The 26,475-nt window shown below is 42.7% G+C and overlaps 1 protein-coding gene across 1 annotated transcript; it reads right to left on the bottom strand.

Moving 5' to 3' along the window:
• Window positions 1-23,035: 23,035 nt before the first annotated feature.
• Window positions 23,036-26,405, bottom strand: KCNS2 (potassium voltage-gated channel modifier subfamily S member 2). Its single transcript, XM_019551106.1, has one exon. The coding sequence runs from the start codon at window positions 26,371-26,373 to the stop codon at window positions 24,940-24,942; it is 1,434 nt and encodes a 477-aa protein (XP_019406651.1). The 5' UTR covers window positions 26,374-26,405; the 3' UTR covers window positions 23,036-24,939.
• Window positions 26,406-26,475: the final 70 nt, after the last annotated feature.

Here is a 26,475-nt window from a genome sequence, read left to right as displayed (position 1 = left end):
TACTCAGGCTGTTGGATAAAAGTGGAGGTGAAGGTGGGGGCTGGCCTGCCAAGGCAGCTGGGGCAGGCAGTGATGGTGGGGGAGGTGCCCACAGGCAGTGCAGGCTCCCTCCCCAGGCTGTCCCCAAACTGTGGCTTGGTGGTGGGCTGGGCAGCAGGCTGGAACAGGAATGCAGAAGCTGGGATGCATTGTAGTGCGGTGGGCCGTGCCCTGAGAGGGGGTAATGGCATGCAGCAGAAGCAGGGGCAGCAACAGCAGCAGCAGCCCAAGGCAGGAAGCAGTACAACCAGCTTACCCCCAAAGGCTCTGAGAACAAGGTAGCAGCAGCCAGAGGCAGGAAGGAACCTGGCCATCCTCTCCCTAGAGGCTCCTGAGACCAAGCTTGCAGCAACAAGCAACAGCAGCAGCCTGGGACAGGAAGGCACATGGCCAACTTCATCCCAGACGTTCCTCCTTTAGAAACTCCCGAGGGCAGATAGCCCTAAGTTGCCGCCCATGGCAAGTTTTTACACTGCTGGGGCCAAGACAGGTGCTGGCCCCAGCCTCTAGCTTCCCCTGGCTGCAGATCTAGGAGGAGCTGGGCAGGGTTATTTTCCCCTAGTTGGACACCTTGGCCCACACAAAAATGCATGTCCGGGCACATGCACTGAAGCAAAAAGCCCAACTCAGATGTGTGTCTCTTCTATTCGAGCTGCTGCAAGTACACATGCCTGCACGTGTGGATGCGCCCAGTGGGGGCATCTCCCCACCCACTCTTCTGTGGAGTTGACTAATTAGCTTCCATTTACACATGTAGTGCTATTACACCAAAGTAAGCTAGTTAACTTTGTAGGACAGTACTGCCTGACACCAGTACTATCCTACAACAGAGTTATTTACTCTGCCACAGCACAAGTGTAGATGCAGACCAGGGCTGGCTGGAGCAGGCGAGTGCTACAGTGTGAAGCCTGCCTGCCAGATAGCCCTGCACAGCAGCTCCCTCATGCCCCAGCCAGCCCCTCTGCGGCATGCTGAGCCAGGGCAGAGCAGCTCTGGACTGGCAGGCTGACCCCTGCGTCCCTCTACCAGTCAGGGCTTTGCCGCCCCTGCTCAATTTGCTGAGGTCCCAAGTACATGTGTAAACGCTGAACCTGTGAGCAATAACTCCAGCACAAACTGCACCAGAGTTTGTGTCACATTAACAGCACTTGTCGATACGTCCAATGAAGCTGAGACTGAATACCATACTTAAACATATTTTGGGGGTGTTGGTTATAGCTGTGTTGGTCTAAGGCCATAGGCAGATAAGGTTCTTTGGGTAAATGCGATATCTTTTATTAGACCAACTAAGTTGAAAAAATTGTTCTTTGCAAGCTTTCAGGCACAAACATCTTTCTTCAGGTACAAGGAGAGTTTTGTGTGTTCTCCCGAGTGAAAAAAAGCCAATATGAAGAATACAAGTCTGTGAAAATGCAAATAAGTGGCAGTGAATATCAGAGGTGATGAGAGACAGCAGGTGTGAAACAGATAGATGGTGGGGGGAAAAAGGAGGGGATTGTTGACCTGGTGATAGTACGTAGCTGGTAAAATTTAGAGAAGTTACCTAGGGTTACTGGATAGCAGGTAGGTTATAATGTGCCCTAAATCCAACGTCTATATTTAGTCCATGATTTTTTGTACCCAGTAGATTTATGAACTGAAGTTCATAGACTCATCTACAAAAAGAGTTTTGCAAATTCCCTTTGAGGATTAGAATTGAGAGACTGAAGAGAAAGTGATTGTCTTGTGAGAAGTGCGCACCCACAGGTAATTGAGTATTTTTGTCTTTGATAGATTTTTGGTGTGCATTCATTCTGGTGTGCAGTTGTTGTTTGGTTTCTCCTACATATTTTCCGTCAGGGCATTTAGTGTACTTGATGAGATCTATTACATTTCTGTAGGTGCAGGTATAAGATCCAGGACTGCTGATGGCTCTGTTTTGAGATGTAGTAATTGTGGGGGTGGTGGCGATATTTCGGTAGGTTTAACATTTCTTGTCTTGGCGTGGTCTGGATCCATTCAGTGTACTTTGGGCCACAGGAAGTTTGCTTCTGGTGATGAGGTTGGCAAGGTTTGGTGCTTGTTTTAAGATTAGCGTGGGTGGTTCTGGAAAAATCTTTTTAAAAATTGGGTGTTCTTCTAGTGTAGATTGCAACTGAGAATTTTCTGTATAGTTCCAGGGAAAGTTGGTATTTCATAATTAACAGTGTGTCATTCTTTTTGTACTGCAGCAATTCTTCATGTGATATCTGGGTAGCTCTTTCAAAAGTTCAGTCTCTCTGGAGGAGTGTTCTGGTTCAGTGAAAGCCCTTTTGAGACTTGCAAGTGACGGTTTCACCCTTCTGGATATTGACTGTAGTGTCTAAAAAGGAAATATTAGTGCTGAAGGGGATTTAATAGCAGCCTTCAACTACCTGAAAGGGGGGGGGGTCAAAAAAGGATGGAGCTAGACTGTTCTCAGTGGTGGCAGATGACATAACAAGGAACAACAATTTCAAGTTGCAGCAAGGGCAGTTTAGGTTAGCTATTAGGAAGAATTTTCTCACTAGGAGGGTAGTAAAACACTGGAACAGGTTACCCAGAGATGTTGTGGAACCTCTGTCTTTGGAGGTTTCCCAGACCTGGCTAGACAAAACTTTGGCTGAGATGATTTAGTTGAGGCTGGTCTTGCTTTGAGCAGGGGGTTAGCCTAGATGACCTCCTCAGCTCCCTTCCAACCTTAATTTTCTATGAGTCTATGGAGTACTTAAGAGATATTCTAATGGAGGGGTGATGATAGTCTGACCATGGGGTCCTCCAGACCATGGGCACAGCTATGGGCAGCAAAATGGCCTTACAATATGCCAACTCAGGCTGTGTGAAGCTTCAGTTGCTGATTCGATCTGGTGGAGAGTCGGCCCAATTCGGTGGCCAAATCTCCAAACCCGAATCAAAGCGGGAGACCCTTTAATCTCTCTGAATCAAACTGGAACCCTCCAAATCAATTCAGAAAGATTCAATGATTCAGACATAGACACAGCTTTAAGTGTTTTTCCTACATACCTCAAGGTACCAGGTGGCTCATGAATGCTGAGATGCTGGGGTGGATAGACCGTCCCATGGGAGCATGGGGGACGGTCCCCAGCTCACTCAGCAGAGGACCCAGAAGTAGACCAGAAACACTTCTGGTCCACTTCCAGGTCTGCCATGGAGCATGCAGGGGACCCTCCCCCCACCACCTGGCTCAGTGACTGTACCTCCTGGGTTTGGGGGAGCACCCAGTGTCCCCCTGCAGCTGGTCGCTGAGCTGGGGAGACTGGGGAAACATCCCCCACTCACTCAGTGGACTCAGAAGTGGACCGGAAGTACCACTCATTCAGTGGCGGACCCAGAAGTGAACCGGCAGTAGTTCTGGTCCACTTCCAGGCCTGCTGCCAAGCATGCAGGCATCCCTCACCTCACGCTCCTGTGGGGACCTCCATCTGCTCCAGCATCTCAGAATTCATGAGCCACCTGGTACCTTGAGGTATATAGAAAAAACATTTAAAGCTGTGTCTATGGCCAAATTGCTGATTCTCTGAATCTGAAGATTCAATGTTGATTTGACAAAATCAACAAATTGAATCACTGTCCCCCAAATCAGGGCCAAATCCAAATCAAACATGGCCTGCTTTGCACATCCCTAATGCCAACCTTTTTATGGGATCTTTTTGGTAGTTCCGAGACAAAAAGAAATGCAAAACTCAATCCTGCCTTATCTGCACATCAAAAATCAACTCACGAAGACACTCTCATGGACTCAGAGGAACAGACTTCCACCTTCAGCTTCCTTTGTGCAAAAATAAATTTTAATTTCTACCCATAGAGACATTTTTTACCATCTTTAATTTTCCCTGAGCCTGAGGAAGGGCACGTGTGCCCAAAAGCTTGCAGAAAAAGATAATTTTTTTGCCATTTCTTAGTTGGTCTAATAAAAGGTATCATCTCTGAACCAAGAGTTCTAGAGTTTTACAACCTTTTTATGGGCCATCTGGAAGAAGAATTCCTCAAGAACTGCACCATCAAACCCCACGCTATACCGAGGATTAATAGATGACATCTTCATCATTTGTACTGAAAACCTGCAATCTCTGATCAATTTCCATCAGAAATTCAATTATCACCCTTCCATCATACTCTCTCTTGAATACTCCAGCACAAGCATTTCCTTTTTAGACACTATAATCAATATCCAGAATGGTAAAATACAAACCACCACATACAAGGAACCCATGGACCAAAATCTACACAGAACCAGCAATCATCCAGGACAGTCCTTCAGAGAGATAGACAGCACTCTTGAAAGAGCCATCCAGATGAAAATTCCCACAAATCTCACGCCTTTAGTTATGACGTACCATCCTTCCCTGGAACCTACACAGAAAATCCTACGACAAAGAACCTTGTCCATCTGTTGCACTTATGCTGGCAGTTACTGCCGAGTAGCTGTTATGCTTTAAGTATACCTCTTAGTTTACCTCAAGGTAACTTATTCACATGTTCATACTCTTAAGTTCTCTCTCAGTTTCCCTGGTATGAGTTAGGAAAAACTCCTATCCAGTCAGAGGTGAAACCAGTGTAAGGTCTTTTCTAAGCTAGAGAATTCTTATTTCTGCTGCCAGTGGGAGCTCTAAGGCAAATAGGAGTGCTGAACATGATCTGTATTGGTGCACACTGATGGTGAAGGCTGCTATACGAGATCTTTCAATGCCTGGTAAATTCTGTTCTGTAGAATACTCTATGATCATGGAGTCTTCAAGGCTAGGCAAGATCTACATTTGTCATGTAAGGACATGCAGAGATAAATCTGTTTTTAAAAAAGAGAAAAAAATCTTTGTATTTCTTCTTAGAAGAAAAAAGGTAAGTAACCATTCTTGACCCTTATTGGGTCACCAGTAACACTAGTATAATATGTGCAAAAATATGGGCAGATGGACACAACCCATGTAATCCTCATTTATGTAACTTCCTTAGATATACGATCACATTTAAAATCAACACAGGATTAGTTCTGGTGAGAATGTAAGGTTTTCTTTTATTGATATATGCATCCTTTATTATGCAACCATTTTACAGCATTTTATTTGTCATTTTAAAAGTGTGAGTTTCAATATTGTATAATACCATGCAAGTGAAAAGGTAGCATAGAGTGCCAATGGCAGGTATAATCAAAGGCTGCTAATGCAATATGGATGATAGATCACCTAACAAAATTGATTCTAGGTTTTAATATCCTTTCCAGAGAAATTTGTCACACCATTCACTAGATAAAAACAGCAAGGTTTTGGGACTACAGCTTCCACACCGGGAAATTCCTCCTACTGGTCATTTGAACAATCTTCACAGAAAAGGTACTATATTTACCCAAATGAAAGATGATTTTGAATTCAAGATTTGTTATCATTTTCCGTGTATAGAATCTGATTAATGGAAGGACACCTTTAATTCATCCCTTCTGCTGCTTGTGGCAAGGAAAGTGGTGACAGGTGACAAAGGGCCAGGTCCCCACCATAAGTCCCCTGACTCTTGTTTCCCCCATGCCTGTTCCTGTGCCTGTCCCTGTCCCCGGAGTTTCTGCCCCCCTTTGATTTTTGCCCCCAACCATGCACCTTGCCACCAGCCACTTGTGCCTGTGCCTGTCCCCTGCCCTTGCCCCTTCTGCCTGTGCTTGCTCCCCACTCAGTCCTGTCCACCCACCCCTGCCCCTCCTTGCCCCACCCCCCATCTTCTGCTGCAGCTCTGCTCCTTGAGGACACTCAGCAGCAATGTGGGCCCAGCCCAGCCTAGCTCTTGGCCACTCCAGCCCAGTGACAGCAGCTCTCGGCTATACTGGGTTGGGACTGAACACAAGGTTAGAGGGGAAAGGGGCAGGCAGGAAAGGAGGAAGGCTGTGGGGTAGAGTGAGGGGGGGCGACCTTAAGTCTCCCTCATGCTCCTACTAACTGCATGCCCTCCCGCACCACATGAGCCATTCTGGCCCAGGGCAGGCAGAGACTCAACTGCAGCTTCAGTCCTGAGCCCAAGCCAGAGCTGATATGCTGCCTGCTGTGGGCTGGGACTTGAATTCAAGGGTTTCTCCCCACCATGCTGACTAGGGGGAAAAACATCATCTTGAAATTGAGTAAATATGGTAGTTTAGATAAATACAGGAAATTGCTGCTTGCTTAACCTGTTGCACAAAAGCCCGCCTACATTTTAAGGAATACCTGCATTGCCTGGTAATAAACACATGCACACAGTTTGCATATATCTGTTAGCAAACCACCACTTAATGTGTGGAATTTTGGCAATTGCTCAAGTGTCTAATCTTTGGTAATTGTTCCATATGCTGCACAGAAAACAGACTGCAGTGCTGCACTTCATAATGAAAAATCTTTTTAAAAGATCATGTGCAATGACTGTGTATTTATCTTTGAGATTACATATTACTTATGAGTCTTTGTTAGTTTTATAAGTAAACCCACCAGATTTCAAGGCAAAGAATAGGGTTGACTTCTTACCCTAAAAGAACTTACAGTCTAAAACAAAATTACACATGAAGGATTGAGTTATGCCTCTGGGCTCCACTCTCGCATAGAGTGTGTGTCCTTTTATAGTGTTTTGTGATAAAGGTAGGAAAGCTTTTCTTGAAAGGGGGGGGAGGGGATATGGTCCTACTTGTCTTTTCAACATTAGAAGTTCAAGGCATGGCTACGCTGAAAGACTTTAGTGAAGACTGAGACTAATGAAAAGAGTTAACACAGTTAAGCAACTAACGCCAGAATGGATTGTCTTTAGCTTTATGGCAAATAGGAATGAACACTTAGAGTAGGGATGTCTCTGTTCAAAATGTAGCATGCCTCTTCCTTAGCTGATGTGTCATAGTCCTCTAGAAAGGTTTCTGACCCCACTTCTTCAGCACAACCCATATTGTTCAAATTCTAAATTAATGCTCCACATAAGCCAATTCTGCATTACCATATTTACTCATTCTAAAGCAAGTCGTCTCCTCTTCCCTGCCCCCAATTTCACATGGGAAAAATAGCTCCTTATGTTAGAATTGAATATGAGAGCAGTGGGGAGGCAAGTGGCTGCTGTGGCTGCAGAACCAGGTCTGACCCAGGGTTGGGACTGCCTTCCCCATCACCTCTGCTATATCTTGCCACATCTTCCTCCCCCCCCCAGAGCCTTTGCTCCCCCACCTGCCCCTCTCTCACCCTCTGTGCTGGCAGGTTCTGTGTATGCTGCAACCTGGGGCACTTAGCACAGCCCCAAAGCAGCAGCACACAGCCCACACAGCTGCTAAGCTGGTGGGACTGGGGCCATCCTTAGTGCCCCTGCCTAGAGCCGGGACAGAGCCTGCCAGCATGGAGCAAGGGTAAGAGGTGAGCAGAGGCTGGAGGAGACAGGGGAAAGAGGGAGCAGAAATTGGGGGTGGGGGGGAGGAGGGCCTGAGGCTGCAGAGGGAGGTAAGTAGGGGGCAGAGGTGATAGGGGAGAAGGCACAAGCAGGAGGCAAGCTGCTTGACCTTCCCACACCAGCTGCCCCCACTGTCTGCCCCCCTGAAGTGATGGGTGAGATTAATTAAATTACATTTTATACATGGAAAATTATAACTGATTTATAAATTGTCCATGTATAGAAACTAATTACGGGGGGAGGGGCATCTTAAATTCAGGATCATCTTAGATTCAACTAATAAATAATACCATTTTACATGTACATGGTATCCTAACCAAAAAGGGGTTTAAAAGAAGGGCAAACTAACAATAAACTATTACAATACAATGACATAACAATCTAAACTCCTCTCCCAGATTCCCAAAAATTCAAAAGCCATCCACCTCACCACATGCACTCCTGCTCCCTGCCTCAGACCTAGGATAGCATCCTTCCCTGCCCAACCCAATCTCACTTCTCAACCCCTCTTTACTACCTCCATGAACAAAACAAAATTTCTTTCTATATTCTTTCTAATCCCTACCCACTCCCACCTCATGGTCCATTTTAGGAAAAACAGGTTTTCCCCTGGAATATAGGTTGATAACTACAGATTACATGCTTGAATTTCTGTTGCTTTTGCAAACTCTAATCTTATAAAATCCAATAACCAAGGAGAGGACCTAAAGAGTTAAATATGCTAGAAATATTAAAATGAGAGAAAACATCTGCACCAAAGACAGTTTTCCCTAGGCACCACAGTGTCTTCAATGTAAAATTCCATGTGCATCCACATCAAGGCAAATATTTTTAGTTAAATAGAAGCTGTTCACAGGTTTAAACAAAGACAGACCCATATTAAAAGGCAAGATTTAAATGGCAGCTCTGAATTCAGACTGTATATGATATGTGCAGCCAAAGCACTGGACCCAAATGGATTTGTTTTTTAGGGGTTCAAAATCCAAATTTTCCTAATGTTTGAGGTTTGTGGGGAAGGAGAAAGGAGGTGGTTGGATGGGAACATTCTGACATTTTGTTTTGTTGGAAAATACTAATTTGTTGAATCCCAAATGTTTCACTCTTGGTTTTGACCAACTTCCAGTGAAGAATGGGTAGGGTTCCAACAGAGCTCTAATGGTTTCCTGCCAGCTCATCTCGTGGGCTGTTTCCCATCTTCAGGCTTCAGTGGTAACCTGCCATACAGACTGCTCCAGGTCTGGGGATCCAAGATTCCCAGCTCCCAGCAGGGAAGGCTGGGTCTGGAAGCTCCAGCTTGACATAAGGCTCAATCCTGCCTGAGTGGGGATGACTGCCTGCCTCCTACACCCTGCCCTCACTATGACAGAGCAAATGACCCTGCAGGGTACCCTTATAAGGCTACCACTGCATTAAGCAGATGCCCCTATCCAGAACCTCTAAAGGCAGTCACTGTGGCCCTTGCCCCACAGTAGTACCATATTGTTCCAATTACAGGTTGACCCTGCATATATATTGAGGATGATTCTTGTTCTTTTTGAGGGGAAAAAAGGTTGTCTTATAATTGTAATAAAGTACACTAATGAGTGAAAACTAATTTTAAATAATGTATTTTCAGCTTTCCTATGTACATCATAAAGGCACAAAAAGTACAAAGAGCCTTTTTGTAGGTCACTTTCACAGGCAAAGTGAATATCTTTCATCACTTAGGAACCTAGTTCAAGGGGGGGGGGGCGTTTGTTGTTTTTTTTTTTATACGTCTAAGTGGTAGATCAGTAGTTCTCAACATTTTGACTCAAGGCACCCACAGGAAGACTCAAAGCATCTCTCAGAAAGTTCCAGATCTGATGTTTCACTTATTTTTTGACTACAGAAAAATAATAGATCAATTTTATGTTGCGAAGAAGTCAGGAAGACCACAGCAGGTCAGAATGTTTTTAGTGCTGTGATTTCCTATTTGAAATCTCTAGGTTTAACTTGTGAAATATATTTGCACACCTAAGTGCTAACATTATGTGGCACCCTGTAGCATCCTTGAAAGGATCTCAAGGCACCCCAAAGTGCCATGGTACCCTGGTTGAAAATCGCTGTTGTGGATGAATAATCTAATGGGAGTATTTCAGGCACTGGTGTCTGTTCCCAGCTCTGCTACTTGTTCTGTGGCCTTAGGCAAATCAGTCAAAGTAGGTTTCGGTTCCATTGCCTCAGTTTACCATTTGTAAAAATGATATAATAAATAACATTTTTACAAATGCTTGCTAAGATCTCTAGATTCCTAATTAAAATGATGATATTGTGTACATTCCAAGTTTTATTTTTCTGTAACAGCTGAAGGGAAAAATAGCCATCAAAGAACAGCGGAGAGATGCACCTTTTAAACTGCTGTGTTAGAAATATCACTAGATGTTGCAGGAAACACACAGGATGCTTAACAGTTAACCTGATTTCCAGGTAGTTTGTTTTCCATGCATTGATTTGTAATTGTCAAACTGCAAACACACCTTAATCTGAACCAGATGTAGTCTTATCTCCACGTATGGCATTTCAAAAGAGGTTGAAATGTTCATGTAACAGACAGCCAGAAGGCTCCTGTTACTTGAGGAGGAAAGGGCAGTAGGAGGAGCTAATTACAAGGAAAATAACCAGCTAGGAGGAAAAACAGAGGCCAAGAGGGCATATCACAGAACTGGTTACCTTGCAATAGTCCAGCAGGGACACAAAACATTCCTACAGTGGTTAGCCAGTAGCAATAAACTACCTTGGGGTGAAGCCAGCAAGCCTAATCAGGGATGAACCAGGGCACGTAGTTTAGCCCTGGAGGGCACCAGGTAAAGAGCTCTGCAAAGACAGATGCCAGTTGCTGGATGACTGATTGAGATTCTGCTAGGCTGGTGATGTTACATAAGGGCTGATGGTAGGCTGCTATGTGCAGAGTCCAGGCAGATCACAGCAGGGTATATTTGATCAAGCTAGATGAGTTGACCAGTTTTACTTCTGCTGCGGGCTTTGACCAAGGACCCACTGTTTAGGGCCCTTGCTTCTGCTGTAGCCAGGCTAGTAGATAATACCTGGAGGCCACCCCAGGCTTGTTAGCAATGCAAAACAAACAAAAGAAGTTAAATAAATAAGCTAGCACTTAGCTGTCTTCCAGTGCTTCTTCAAGGCTTCACCTTCTGGTTGCCTCTTATTTTTCAGAGGCTTTGCAGAGCTTGCAAGCTTGTGTAACAAAGCAAATGATCAAGCAAACAAACAGAAGAGCCCTGCTCTGGGCTTTCCTGGTAGCTGCTTAACTCCTGGTAACTCCAGGCAGCCTGATCCCTGGCCAGGTGCAGCCCCTTGAGGCTGCTTTCAATGTCTTTTATCCTTCCTACTCTGGGCTCACATGGCTAAACCTCTCTCACTCCCCACACCTGTGTCAGCTCCTTTGCTGAAGGACTCACCACATCCAAGGACCGGGTTCCTCAGCCTCGGGTAGGTTCTCCCAGGTCTGGGGTGGGTGTGCAAAGGTGCTTCTGGGGTGTGGGGCTCTTCAGACTCCCCCAAATGCCTAGTAACAGGGCAGGGTCCTGTTACAAATAGCAAGGCATGGCAGGAAAGAGTGAAGGGAAAGGTACTCTAGACGAGTGGTCAGCAATGTTTTTGGGCAGTGTCAAAAACACCCCCACCTCGACTTAGCAGGTAATGAGCTAGGCTGGGGCTCTGTGGATCTGGGGTGGGTGTGCAAAGGTGCTTCGGGGGTGTGGGGCTCTTCAGACTCCCCCAAAAACACCCCAACCTCAACTTAGCAGGTAATGAGCTAGGCTGGGGTCTGTGGATCCCAGTAGAGCCACTGGCAGCATCCTGGTTGCCTGCTGCAGCCAGCTCAGGCTCTGGGTAGGCCCCAGCTGCCCACCAAGGAACCTGGGCTATTTGCAGCAGGCACTGGGGAGGCTGAAAGCAGCTGCACAAGGGCCACAGAGCCCTAGCCCAGCTCATTGTTTGTGGTGGGTGAACACAGGCATCTGGGTGGATAATTGGGGAACTGCGAGGGGCCTGATCCTTGTTGGTAGAGAAGGGGACGGGGCTGCACTATTACATCTGCCCCTAGATACATGTGTCAAACCAAATGCCTTCATGTACCACACTCTAGCATGCATGCTGGGGGTTCTGACCCCTGCCCTAGACCCAGAACAGGAAAGGAGCCAAGGGCCATCAGGGGCATCACAGCCAGCCCTGGAATCTCAGCGTAGTTACAGCTGGAAATTGCAGGAAAACTTACAGTGGCAATGACTAAATTACCCACCAAAATGGAGGATTCATCCATATCCTGTCAGTCAGCAATTGGTCTATGCCTGAGTCAGAACAGGAGGATTTTATTCTGTGGTCCAACTTCTGCATTTCTGATTCACCCAAACTCTCTCAACCTTTCATGTGCTGACCTTTGATGTATAGAACCTTTTACTCAGATGAATCTTTCCATCTATTAAATGTTTGTAGGTTCTGAATCTACCAGTGGAAGAAGCATTACCTGATGCTGTTTAAAGCTATTGTTTGCCTCAAAGGCTTTTATAATTTTCCTTTTCAAATGTATAAATAAACACGTAGAAATTTAATTTAGCAATATACAATAACAAGGTATCCTGTTATGAGTTTTCCTCTGTTATATGAATAAAAAGATTCCTTGTGGATGATCTGGTTTCTCTACTTCACTCATTTTTCTTTTAAAGGGAGAAATGTTATATTAAAATACATATTATTGAGTTCCAGAAGAGGCTCAAAAATGTACCTTTCTTAAATCTGGTTTTCAGACCAGATATTTAGTACTTAACAGTGACTTCTCCCGTAGAGCCTCTCTCTCTCCCCTTTCCTTCCTCCCTCTCTCTCTGTCTTTCTTGAACATACACTCACTCACTCTGCCACTGAAAGAACCATTTCTTGGGAATATGAAAAAAGCTCTCAGGCATTTATAGCACCTCTCTGTTTTCCTTTCTAAATCCTTGCAGATGATCTATATTCCTCTTGTGTTTCCACAGCAAGTATGATTATATTTGATGGTATTAAAAAATGCAGAGTGAAATAAGTCAAAATAAATTAATAAAATGTTTTGATTGATTGATTTCATACTAGGTTTCTAGTATTAATTGATTTTTTCATTTTATTATATTACAGTCTGCAATATAATCTAATAACAAAAAGAGTCCTTTTGATCTCACAGTGTATGAAATTGGGGGTCAGATTTTCAAGATTACTTAGATCAGAGATTATTTAGAAAAGCTCTGAAACAGCATTATCCTTTTTTCAATTGGCCATTAGCAACAGTATACAAAGTGTAAAATTCTTCTTTTCAAATTCAGACTGTATATTCAGCGTATAATTTTCATAAATCAGCCACATGCTCTTTCTCTGCTAAAATAACAGAAAAAAACCTTGTATTCTAGAATATTGTTTTAAAAAGGTACAAAATGAGGTGAAACCATGGAGAGACTTAAGGGTATACAGGTTGTAGCCGACTATATTGGTCTAGAGGAAAAAGCAATCAGGACTCATGATAGAGGTGTGAAACCTTTTATTAGGCCAACTATATTTTTGCAAAAGAATGTCTTTAATTGCACGCTTTTGGGCACAAACACCCTTCATCAGGCTTCTGAGAAAAGATTATAAAAGTTCTCCTGGGTAAAAATGAAAGTTCATATTTTATAGGGAAGTTCATATTTCATATTTTGACTCTCCTCTGGAATATGAACTTTAATTTCTACCCAGGAGAACTTTTACAATCTTTTCTCTGATGCCTGAAGAAGGCTGTTTGTGCCTGAAAGCTTGCAATTAAATAATTTTTTTTTTGCAAAAAACTAGTAGGTCTAATAAAAGATATCACCTCTACCACAAGTCTTGATTGGACAGACTGAAGAAATTTGAAAGCAGATGTTTCTTTTGTATTGTTTTAAAAATATTGAAGATGTAATTGATCAAGTTTTTGCAATAATATGATGAATCTCCTAATAGTCAGGAAACCTTGTTTTACTGTATAATCAGTTCTTATACAATGAAGATCTTGGATTCATTTATAGAACTGCATAATGAAATACCTTGATTGATATTCAGTTGTGTATTGATTTTAGATATATACTAGCCAATTGCCTGTCAAGAATGACAGGGTGGGGGGGAGTGGCAGGGATGAAGCACAGCCTCCGGCCCTGCACCCCCACACACCCCCGTCCTCATCCAGCCCTGCCCCGCCCTTTGGGCCCTACCCTGTCCCCACCCCCCCATTGCTTCAGGCCTGACCCCCTTCCCCCTGGCGGTTTGGGTCCGGGGCCACTCCCCTCCTTACCCCCTCCCCACCACTGCAGGTCCAACTCCATTTCTCCACTCCCCACTATGGTGGGTCTGACCCCATTCCACCCCCCTGGTGCAACAGGCTCAACTGCGTTCCCCCCCCCATCCCCTTCCCACTGCAGTGGGTCAAACCCCATTCTTTCCCCACCTCACACTGCCACTGCCTCCAAGGAGCAGGGGGGCTGGGGGAGAAGCTTGCCGTGCCATCCTCTCCATCCCCCTTGGTGAGCACTCCATGCTGCCCCTACCACCAGTGAACAAGGCCGGTGGGGAGTGGGGGACGGGGGGGGCCCTCATGCAGTCTCACTCCCTCCATTCCTTCCCCTCTGTCCCCACTATCATGGTGGCACACCACTGCCTCCTGTCCAGGATGCTCTTGGAGCACTCTGATAACCAGAGTTTGAATAGTGTTACGGATAAATTTATATAGATATAGATATAGATAGAGATATAGATATAAAAGCCTTAGTCTGTCCGTAACACTATTCGAACTCTGGTTATCAGAGTGCTCCAAGAGCATCCTGGACAGGAGGCAGTGGTGTGCCACCATGATAGTGGGGACAGAGGGGAAGGAATGGAGGGAGCGAGACCAGCGCTGCATGAGGCCCCCTCCCCCACTCCCCACCGGCCTTGTTCACTGGTATATTTATATAGATATAGATATGTGCATATATGTATAGCTTGATCCATATCAGGTGCAGCCTTCTGTTACCTTCAGTGAGTTTTGGAGCCAGGTCTTAGTGCATGTACAACAATGCACCTAAAATTTTCTATCCATTTAACTATAGGAAATCTCTCACCTACTGTCACAAACTTTCAAAACTGAAAAAGCATTTCAAATCTTCCTGTGAATGTATATGATATAAGTTGTTGACTGAATATAACTGTAGACTGTTTTCTTAGTAGTCAAGGATATCCAATGCCAAGTATGTCACTTCTATGGAAATCTAGTGGCAGTCCATTTGCTTCTGTTCCCTAATACAACATTCTTTAAGTTAATGGCACCTAAGCAACTCTGTTAGGTTAGGTTTGTTTGCTTTGCGATTGTAGCTATAGCTTATTGACACCTCAGTGTATAAATAAAAATCAGGATTGCTTATTCAAATTTAGAGATAGAATTGGGAATTTTCAATAGGATGTATTACAAGATGGAGTGACCCTAAATCCTATGACTAATGCAAAGTTTATTAAGTTCAGTATCCTCAGCTTTGCATCTGATCCAGTTACCATTATAGTAACATTTACTACAGTCCCATTGACTCTGGGGGAATCATATTCATCTTTTAATATTGAATTTGTTCATTACTGCTTATCCATATATGAGTGGCTCACTTGTCATAGTGGTCAACAAAGAGGTTCTTGTCTTCAATTGTATAATGTCTGCTAATCCCTTGTTGTCTCATGCCCCCATCACCTCCACTTTATAAAGCATAAGCATACTGTTTAAACTTGGGGACAAACTAATTTTTCTTTCCTCATGCTTTAGTTGATTCCTTAAGTATTACTAAAAATCCTTTGTGATAGGGGGACAGACTGGCAAAGGTATTTAAGCACATTAAGATAAAAAAGGGAACTTACTTGGATTTTCAGAAGGACTTAAGCAGGCACCTATCTCCCACTAGTTTGAAAATCCTAGTAGACTCTGTATCTTCACCTCTGTGATAAAGATACAGAGTGTGGCCCTGAGTGAGCAACTATCCCGCCAGCAGTAGCTCACAACTTGCCCAAACTGCAAAATAATATGTCTCAAGAGTCTACCACTAAGCTGTGCTCCTTTGTGAGATCATTTGGCCTAAATGGAGGGCAGCTTTCTTCAGGGCTGGCTTCTCAGAGAATAGGGGCCAATGCCTATATTGTACACTTACCTCTTTTACTTGAGACAGCAGGAGAGTATTTCAGACTTTAAACCATGGCCAGACTTTTGAACCAGTTTTCCCAAATGGCACTGATATTTGTACTTGGGCTGCTCACAGATATGGGAAAAAAACCAAAACCAAAAGGTTCTTCACTTTAAACTTGGCATACTCCCGTGCTGAGCCCAGCACATCCTTGGAAGACGCATTGCATTAGTTGAACCCGGCTCACGCAACGTCTATATTAATTGGGCACTTTAGTGGGGCTTTTTGGGTAGTTTTATCAAATACCTGATTAAATCAGCTTTTAGTTAAAAGCGCCAAGAAGCCCCAATGAAACATCTGATCTATATAGACACTGTGGTGCTGGGCCAAACTAATGCATTGCTTCTTCCAGTAAAGCACTTTTTCTTCCTTTCACATCTGTCATTAGCCCTGTCTCACCTGTGGTCAACATAGCACATAACCTTGCACATAGATTCATAGATGTTAGGTTTGGAAGGGACCTCAGCAGATCGAGTCCAAACCCTTGCCCTAGGCAGGAAGGAGCACTGGGGTCAGATGACCCCAGCTAGGTGCTTAGCCGTTCTCTTCTTGAAGACCCCCAAAGTAGGGGAGAGTACCCGTTTCAGCCCTGAAGCCTGTTTCAGATTCTGGCAACCTTTACTGTGAAATTAAAATTAAACACACACTTAAGTAGTCCACTGAATAGAGATGAGCCTAAGTACTCATTCAAAAACTTTCCTGAACTGGGTCTCTAAATGCCCTTATATTCAGAGGAGCAGACCACCCACTGATTCTGCTGAAGTCAATGAGAGATGGTAATGGTGTGAAAATCAGTCCATTTATACTTAGTGATCTGATCAGCCCACTGAAATCAGTGGGGGCTTTTCCATCAACTTCAGTAGGCTTTCAGACAGGCCTTATGGCTGGAATTCTCACAGAAACCTAAGGGCCTGGACAGACATTCACTTTTGGCATGACCAGTGCCTCAACACTTTGTAGTGCTACAAAAGTCTAGTGTTATTAGGGGTGTACTTACATTCACAACTCCCTGGCTGGACAGCTACAAAGTCATCATAAAGGCATGCTTTCCAGCCAAGAGGACCAGGGAGCTACTCCTCTGCTCCTCATGTCCCCAGGGGAGCCTCTCAGTAAGTTTGCCCTGTCCCCACTGGGAAAGGGGGACCACCAGGCAGGCTCTTTGTGATCACTGGGCAACCAATCACTGACAATGATTGGCAGGTACCAATGCCTATTATCAGCCATGTGCATACAGGTCTTTCTACCAGTAAGAATTTTGGAGAAATTTTTACCAGTAGAAAAATAGCCTGGGAGCTGGAGCCCACACGTGTTCCAAGGGCCAGTCTAGCCCTTAGGTGGGTCCATTATTTAACAGCCTGTCTTCTGCTCTGCCTGCGAAGTGGGCAAGCTGTCAGTTGGCAGCTGGACATGGCTGAAAATCAGCAGCTGCCACAGACAGCCTAGGGAAGGTTCCAGCACTGGGAGATGTCCCCACATGTCATCAATCAGCTGACTGGTGGCATGTGGCAGGAGGGGGATATTCTCCCATGGTGGGAACTCTCCCATTTGCTGTTACATGAGAAATAGTCCCTTCTGCCTGGCTTGTCCTTCCTTGCTACAGGTTGACCCGGAGTGGTGTGGGGCAAGGCTCTGGGTTCTGTCTTCCAGGAGGATTGCTGCTGCAAAAGAATGCCACCTCCTACCACCAATCGGCTAATTAGTGGTGCAAGGGATTGGGGGGAGGAGGTGCATTTTCTCAGCTGGGGATCTCAGCATGGCTCCCTAACAGCTCACCCTTTGGCAGGCTATCAGGGAGCCAGTGCCTTCCCTTGGAGAAAAGGAGGGAGAACAGAGGACTCTGGGATATTGGGTGTTCTCCACACCCAAGTAGTCGTATCATTAGGGCAGGATGACCAAGCAGCCACAGCCACCCCAAGTGCTAACTTGGGGGTAGTGGTATGAGGAAAAAAGTCGCTGCTGTTGCAGCTGCACAATCACACTTGCAGAGCAGCAGCAACCAGAGATCACTGTTGTCCCTGTATGTGGCAGCTGCCCTGGGCTCTTGGCCACATTGTTACATCTGCACCAAAGAGAAATGTACAGAAATGGAGAAAGACTGCTGTTTTCAGCTGTGTCCTCAAAGGAGATCTATCAGACACCTCTGATATTTATCAGGTCTTCTAAAATTACCTGTTTGCAGATAAAGGAGACATTGATTATCTATCAAAGGATGCCTGATTTTTGATTGTCAAGCACTGGTAATGCTCACTTAGTTATTGTGCTTGGGAAACGTAAGGGCTAGGACTGTGGCCACCCTTGGCAAAGGAATACAAGTGTATATAAAAGAAAGGCTCCAACCAACCCAACTTTGCCAGTGCAAAGCAGACAGTAACTTGGTCCATAAATATGTGGGCACTGCTAATGCTGCAGGCAGCCTCATATAAGATTGGGGATATCTCATGTTATTTAAGGCTTTCATGCTATTTTAATATCCACAATTTGGTTTCTGTGATCAAGGCCACTCCTGGTCATTTCAGGTTTATAAAGTAAGGAAGGAATCATTTAAGGAAAGAAAAGTAGAGACCCATGTTTTGTTACAGGGAAGAAATGTGCACCATCAAGCAAGAAAGATGGAGTTTTACAAACATGACCTTAACAGACCACAGTCATTTTTATGCATTGTCTTTTTATGTCTTTGTACAGAACTTAGCACAATAGGGTCATGATCTTGGGTGCTACTACAAGTACAAATAAACAATCATTATAATGATTCATTAGGCTAGAAAATGCTTTAGGAAATCTCAGTTCAAGACTATAATGTGTGAACAAAGATATAGTGGGAGTTTCAAACGTGCTTAAATGACTTAAAAGCACAAGTTCCATCAAAAGTCAGTGGGACTTATGTGCCTAAACTTAGGTAGTACTTAAATTCCTGCCAATAATCATTCTTCATCTAAACCCAAACAGCATCTTTCCCATTCCTTTTATATAATGGTGGCAATATAGATGAACTAAGCAAGAATAAAAGAAACGGTGTAAAATGGTGGGGGGGCAGGGTGGCATGAAAACTAGATGAGCACAGGCTAATCACAAGCAGACTGAGAAAGTCCAGTCATCTTTTGAGAAATGCCTAATTGAACCTCTGACTGTTCTTTTCAAGTGTTCTTTGCACCTTTTTAATCTGGAAGCATAGTCAGTTGTTCTCTTCATGTATTATGCATGGCTGAAAGAATATATTTTTTTTGCATGGAGGGAATGGAATAATTTTTTTAAAGTTGTACTCAACTACTACTCAGGAGGTGACCACATGTGGATTACCCAATCATCTGACTAAGGATATGAGTTTTAGATTAACATAAAAAATCTGGCAGATCTACAGCAGACCTTGTCCAGTGTTAGAGTAACTTATTCCTATTTGTTTCTGGGAAGGGTCTGTAGAGGAGACAACAACTAATTAGTAAAATAGGCAAAAATGTATAAAAGGCTGACATTGTTCTACCTTTTTGTGAGAACTGAAATTGCAAATTAGCCTTCTGGCTTCTCTTGTCCAGACCTATGTATTTATTGAAATGAAGACTCACATGGTCTTTAAGGTCCAAAGGGAGATGTAAAACCAAGTAAACTTCTGCTCTGTCTAGTGGCAACAGGTCATTTTGAGGTTTAACATCTGTGCTATAATTCCTCTTCCTGTGTGCATGTGTGAGATAAATGCAATTAAATGGCATTTGCTGCAAAAAGTTGGTTTAATTGCCTGTGGAAGTCACTTTGACACAGTTCAATTGAAAGATACTTCTGCATGGGAGCATTATTATATGGAAGGAGGAAGCAGTATGCCAAATTAATCTTTGATGTAACTTCACTGGGAATCAGGTGGTTAAATGAGAAATGAGCAGAAAATAATATAATGGAAAAGGGTTGTTCTGGCACAACACCTCTTCCAGGAATATGGGTGATGACTGCAAGGGGAATGTTATTAGAAAGTACTGTCAAAGTTATATTAAAGTCAAGAATATGGTGATAGGAAGCACATAACCAACCCAGCAAGAACAATTACTTGAGAGGTATTCTACTACTTATATGTACACAGCTGGGGCCTCCAAGGAAAGGGTTTGTTCAGGAATAGATGAAAGGTCACGTCAGATTGATTTAGCACTTAGGAGCATTACAGGTATTTTGCTTAGTCCCCAATCTACCAAATAGAAAACAAGAGTTTTGTGCCATCTGTTTCATTTAAAAATGTGTCCTTTTCCAATTAAAGACATTTATAGACACATAGTCTGATGTAAAGTTTTTAAAAAAGAAAACTATCTTTAGAAGGAGATCTAGGCTTCTTTTCAGTTATATTAATATATGTTTGGAATGCCCTGCAGTTTAGAACAAATTTTAATTCCTTGTTTAAATGTAAATAATATTTTAACTTTTAATTTGTATGATGTGGCATAGGATTGAATTACTGTGCACCAGTGTGATTGTACACTGTTGGGACCTACTATGAAGTTCAAAGGACAGCTGTCAGAATAGTTCCATGTAGCCTTAATAAAACCCTGTACAATGGCATGAAAATACAATAGGTGTTAGAACTGAAGCACTAAACACAAAGTTCTTAGTTTGAAGCTTACAGATGGGAACTAGATTATGCAGTAATACGCAAGAAAAACAAAGGCTGCTTTCAAAGTGGATAATTCACAATCTGCATAGGGGAGAATTAGCTATTGACTAAAATAGATGAATAATAAAACAAATGTAAATACAAAACTAAACCAATAATAATTGATTAGTTACAAGCTATCAATAAATCATACATACCAAGAAGCCTATATAACACATTGCTCCTCAGTGACATCCCTAGATCTCCATAATCCATAATATTCCATAGATCTCAGTTCATATTTGTAGCAGAAATCAGAATTCTGTAAAAAGTTTAATCCCTCTAGCAAAGCAGGGGTACAGTTTGAAATATTAACAAAGTGCACATTTAACCACTTCAAATCTTTTAGTGTACATAGGATAATAGAAACTTGTCCCAGGGTTTCCTCTGATGTCAGAAACGTGCCCTTTACAAAGCAGAGGAAAGTCATGCTGAGCAGGATACTCTTCATTAGGCTGCACCTGCGTAAAAAACTTTCCTTCCTGATCATGGTAATTTCAAGTCCAGAGCATAAGAGAATGCTATCAATTATACCTCTCACCCTTAACTCAGGACCTAATCTTTCATTAACTCTCTCAAATGAACAAACTGGTTTTCTAAAACAATCTCATGGGATACTGACTGGTAAAAAACCTAAAAAACAAAAAATAACAGGTTTCTTCCTGCCTTCATTACATCATTAAGGCCAGTCCCATAAGATGAAAAGTTTTTCCTTCTAAATACGAAGTATTTTTCTTTAACTTCTATTTAAGCTAACTGAAGATAGGGGTGCTTGGTACTTTACTGAATTGGGCTCTGAAATAGCTACCTCATGAAATAGTGAGTAACATATCTCATTCTTCCCTACAGGTACATATTTTCTGTATTAGTTGAATCAGAATTAATGGTGTTTAGGGGGTTCTGGGCTATTTTGCTTGTTCTTTTTATATACAACATTTAAGTGAGGCATTAGCACCTTCCTTTCCTTCCATTAGAAATTAAAAATATAACGCATCATTATTTTTTACCAAGGCAAGCAATATGTTTATGACATCAGAGAAATTAATGCCAACAACTACAACCATTTGCATTTCTTTAATTGTATTTTCTTCTATCTTATTCCTAGTGTCCTGGGCAAATGCCAGGTTTGGACAATGACATTCAATTTGCCTAAACATTCTCTTGTAGATAAGAAGTTTAGTATTTCCTATGCTAAACAGTGGCAACTTTCCTCCCAGAAGCTGCTGCATTTAAGTGGTGAACGGAATAATTCTTTTATATAAAACATGGTTTGTAAAGTGGCTTTGAAACCTTTCAAATAAGTTCTGTATAAAACCATTATCATACTGAATCATATCTTAGTTTTTAAAATCTTTGATCAAAAGTAATTATATAAAATGCAATAATGAAATTCCTTTTAACCAATACAATAAAAGAAGTGACTCCTTGGGGCACGTCATTTTTTGTAATAAAATGCAATTTGGAAACATTCCATTCAGTTTCTACAGAAATTACTTAGCATTGGCCCCATGAATAATAAATCTATGACACAAGATAATCTATAGGTTATTTAAATGATGCATTATAAAGTTGGGATCCAAACTATGCAATGCTAAACTAACAACAGCTGGGGGAATTTGTGACCATTTGGCAAGTCTATATTTCTGCTGAAAGAACTGGTCTAAAAATAAATATACTACTTGGGTTTTTTTTTTAAAAACTCCATAAATTCATTGTTTGTGTAACTGGCTAAATCTAGATTCTGTACAGGCCCTAACGTGCGATACTTAATGGAGAGAGACAGTAGTTAACCATATTGGTCTGAAGTCAGGCAAAAGGCAAGGTAGGTTTGCACCTTATAAACTAAATAAATCAGAGCTCTATAGCATAAGCTTCCATGAGTTTCAGTGAGCTCAGGCTCATGAAAGCTTATGCTATATACTTCTAAGTTAGTTAGTATGTAAGTTGCCAATCCACCCTGACTTAGACCTGATAAAGGCCAGACTATCCCTTATATCAACTTAAGTTTTGTCATGCTCTCAAACTACACTGTGTATAAGTAGGAATGGAAAATCTCCAACATATTTTTTTCAAGCTGCACTGATTCTGACCTGAAATGCACACAATATAGAGCTGTGCTTTAATTTGCCCTCATTTCGAAGTTTATGGTAGTTTCCAAACATCCAGTTATGTACTTGGAAGGGACCACCAAACTGTGGTTTAATAGCCATTATCTAACACAGAATGTGAACTCTGTCTTCCAGAGATGTAAACCTTGGCAAAACTTTTCAGATATGGCTGTCTAAATTTTGGCACCTAATATCTATCTTCATGCAGGTATGATGTTTAGACCACTGTTATTCCCCTTTGAAGTTAGAACTATAAAGAAATGTGTGGACATTAATAAGGATTTTTTTTTAAAGAAAAAATCTAGAAATGATATAAAAGCCCTCATTTTTCAGTACGTTTCAGAAAATTTTCTCTATGGGCAAGTTATTGTATACCGGCTTACAACAAGATACTTGGAGATATCCAGACTAAACAGATCATAGGTCTGGTCCACTCTGACAAAATCTGTATCTTTATAAATACAATGGGATCCTCATATGCTCAGTAGGTGCATCCACACATACACTTTAATGCACAGTAGACTATGTTACTGTGCATTAAAGCATAAAGTTAAAAACAGTGACATTATGCTAATGCTCAGTAAAATAGTATACTGTGCATTAAGCATCGCTAAAAAAGCATGCAAATGTGCTACTTCGTATTAGCATAGCCTAATGTGCATTAATTTAGAACCTTACATTGGAGGAACTAAATTTAATGCACATTAGAAAAGGCATATTAATGCATGTGTTGATGCTCCCAGTATCTCTGATAGTTAGGCCATGTTGATTTATGTGACTAAATATTGATTAAGGTACCTCATTTTAAAGTGACAATTTTGGGTCTTAATGCTTTAATCCACTTCCTAACCTGTTTATTTTGAATCCATTCTCAGAAGACCCTTTGTCTCGATAAATGAATAAAGTGTAAATCAACTTGAAGACTAAATAGAAGCATAACAGAGTTGGAACAGCAACGGACCATTTTGCCAGCCGAATACGGGTAGTTTATTTGACAGCATGGTTCTTTACAATGCTATCACTGTTTCATCTTATCAGAGAAGACGTCTGAAAGCTGAGAATATTTGATTGTCTGAAAGCTGAGAACTGTTACTTTGGGGGAAATTTCTGAGCACTCCTAACATTAATTTATGCAGTTCAGTGGAAAATCAGATTTGCTGTCTCTTTTTTTTAAAATAAGTTTTGAAAAATACATGGTCAGCTCCTCAGCTGGTTTAAATCATTTATACCAGTTGAGGGTCTGGCCCAATGAGGACAATATTAAACATTATATGTATTTTAGTTGTAATAATTCTCCTTAAAGTAAAGACAAGTGATTTTTGTAATACTTTTTAAGTAAAAATATTATACATTTCAGTGGCACCTGTTTTCAGTTGTATGCCAACCTTTAAAAAAGTCCTCCTGATAAGATTAGTTTGTATACTACATGAATATATGACATAATTTTAATTAGTCTTCTTACACTAGGTAGATGCCAGTTCCTAAAATACTATCTTTACCATTCACATGAGACTGTTCCCTTTAATTAGACCAGCCCAGATTTCAAAATTGGCTTTTAAATGATAGAGGTTTCCATTTTCTGTGCCTACCTTCAGATTCCACGTGTGTGCCTTCCAGACATGCCAGTCAACTTCTCTTGAACTCACCAGTACTTATTTCCTTGAAAAACCAAGGCTGAGATGTTTTGTTGACCTCCACTCCCCCTCCATTCCCCCCCGCCAATCAGAGGCCAGTTTGCAAATGTTGCTTTTTTAGTTTTTTGCCACTGAAGGTGCATGGATGGGCTTTTTAAAAGTGCAGTTTTGGTTTAATACTGCTCCCACTGGGATAGATAGAGACATTCTTACTAACACAGTGGGGAAGCCAGGTTAGGTCAAAACTAAAATTTGTGAAAAGATCACCCTATAGGTCTGATTTCAAAAGAAGAACATGCACTTCTTAACATACTTGTTCTGGAGAAAATATTAAATTTAACTGAAATGCTGCACTCAATAACCTTTACAGCAATGTGGTTAACATTAAAATTGCTAGTCATAAAAAGGTGGCCATGTATTTCTACGTAAAATATTCACAGGTGATTAAAAAGTTACAGTAGTGTCAAGTGCTTTAAGATGTTCTTCAAGTTTTAAGTCTGCTTTGTGATGGCCTTTCACTGGCAGCTGTACATATTATGAAGATTGGTCATATTAGCGTAGATGAAAATGGATTATTTCATTGTTAATTTCACCACTATGTTTCCCCCCTGAGTAAGCTCATTTCTCTGCTCACACAAGGGCTTCGAAAGCAAATACTCAAAGTAACAAATTAGCACTGCACCACTAGCACTAGTGTCATGGACACAATAACCATTCTATAGAAAAATGAGCATTTAGTTTCTATGCAACAGGATGGAAATGTGCAAATTGTCAGTTGGTAACTAAATTTCATTTTGTTCAGCAGCACAAAGTTAGTGCAGTGTCACTGTTACTATCCCACAGGAAAAGAACTACAATTAGGAAAACTACAATTTATAAACACAGGTTTTGAAATATAACATGCAAAGTACTGTCTGAACTGCACACTAATGCAGAGAATCATTGAGACTTAGTTCACTGGGAGTACTCCTGCTCATATTGGTAAGACTGGCCATAAGGGATTTTACTTTATAGGCATAGTAGTCCCTTAAATTGACTGATGGAACTTCTTTCATTCCATCACCAAAATCACAGCTCCTCATGGCACTTTCTAGCTGCTTCTGACGCCTATAGAAGTGAGAGAATTTATTGAAGATGAGAGTTATAGGAAGCACTACCACCAGGATACCAGCTAGGATGCATGCAGATGCTGTCAGTTTGCCAGCAGTGGTCCCTGGGACAATATCTCCGTAGCCAACTGTGGTCATGCTAACTGTAGCCCACCACCAGCAAGCAGGGATGGTGGCCAAACCCTCATTTTCTTCTTTTTCAATGGTGTAAGCTACTACTGAGAAGATAGAAATGCCAACAGAGAGGTAAAGTAAGAGAAGTCCTACCTCTCTATAGCTATACTTTAAGGTGGCTCCAAGAGACCTAAGGCCAGTCGAATGTCTAGCAAGTTTTAAGATCCGAAAGATCCTCATAAGTCTCAGGACTTGGGCTACTCTCCCTAAATTTGCTAATGCCGGGCTACTTTCCACAACCAAGTTAACAATCAAGGTAATGTAAAATGGGAGGATGGACATGAGGTCAATCAGATTTAGTGCATGCTTGAAAAACTTGAAGAAGTCAGGAGCCACCGCAAACCTGGCCACCAGCTCAAAGGTGAACCATGCAATCCCAAAATGTTCCACGATTTCAAATCGGGAATCTTCCTCCGAATTCCCACCGCTGTCGACAATCTGAAAGTCTGGAAGGCTGTTCAGGCACATGGTCACAATGGAGCCGAGAACAACCACTATGGAAAGGATGCTGAATATTCGGCTCAAGACGGAGTAGCCAGGGTTGTCCAAAGCCAACCAGAGCTGCCTCCGGATGTTTCCAAAGGGCTGTCTGTCAAACTTGGAGGCATCGTTGTAGAAGGCCAAGATCTCATCGAAGGAGGAGGTGGTGCTTTCCTGCTCGCTTTGATCTTCCCATTTCTCTTGATCGGGCTCCATCTTCCTGCCGTGGTAGCTGTAGCTGCAGCACGAGTCGATGAAGAATTCATTGATCCCCCAGTACTCGATCTCCTGGCTGAAGGAAAACACGCAGAGCTCGCCCATGACGTGCAGCTTGCCCGTGTTGTAGAAGTGCAACACGTAGGGGAACAGCTCGGGGTTCCTGTCGAAGTAGAACTCCTTCTTGGCATCGTCGTAATCGTCGCACAGCTCCAGGATGGACTCCCTGGAGTGGCAGCTCAGCAGCCTGCCCAGGCGCGTCTCCGGGAACCGCAGCAAGGTGTTGGAGCGCAGCTTCTTCTTGAAGCCTCCCACGTTGATGCTGATCTCGCCGTCTTCCACGTTCGCCTCGGCTAAAGCCCTCAGGCTCTGCCCGGTCATAGTGAGCTGCTGGCGGGGCCCAGGGCACCGGCACCTGGAGCGGGAGCAGACCCGGCGCCGTGAAGCCGCCGCCGCTCCCCCGGCAGCGCCGCGCCGCGCCGC

This window comes from Crocodylus porosus, unplaced genomic scaffold (assembly GCF_001723895.1).
Source record: "Crocodylus porosus isolate Cpor-Errol unplaced genomic scaffold, CroPor_comp1, whole genome shotgun sequence".
NCBI classification, from domain to species: Eukaryota; Metazoa; Chordata; order Crocodylia; family Crocodylidae; genus Crocodylus; species Crocodylus porosus.
Note: the sequence above shows the minus strand (reverse complement) of the source record. Positions and strands in the feature narration are given on the sequence as shown.

Bases quoted from the DNA above. Each gene is read 5' to 3' on its own strand.
- KCNS2 (XM_019551106.1), bottom strand. From the start codon at position 26,373: ATGACCGGGCAGAGCCTGAGGGCTTTAGCCGAGGCGAACGTGGAAGAC.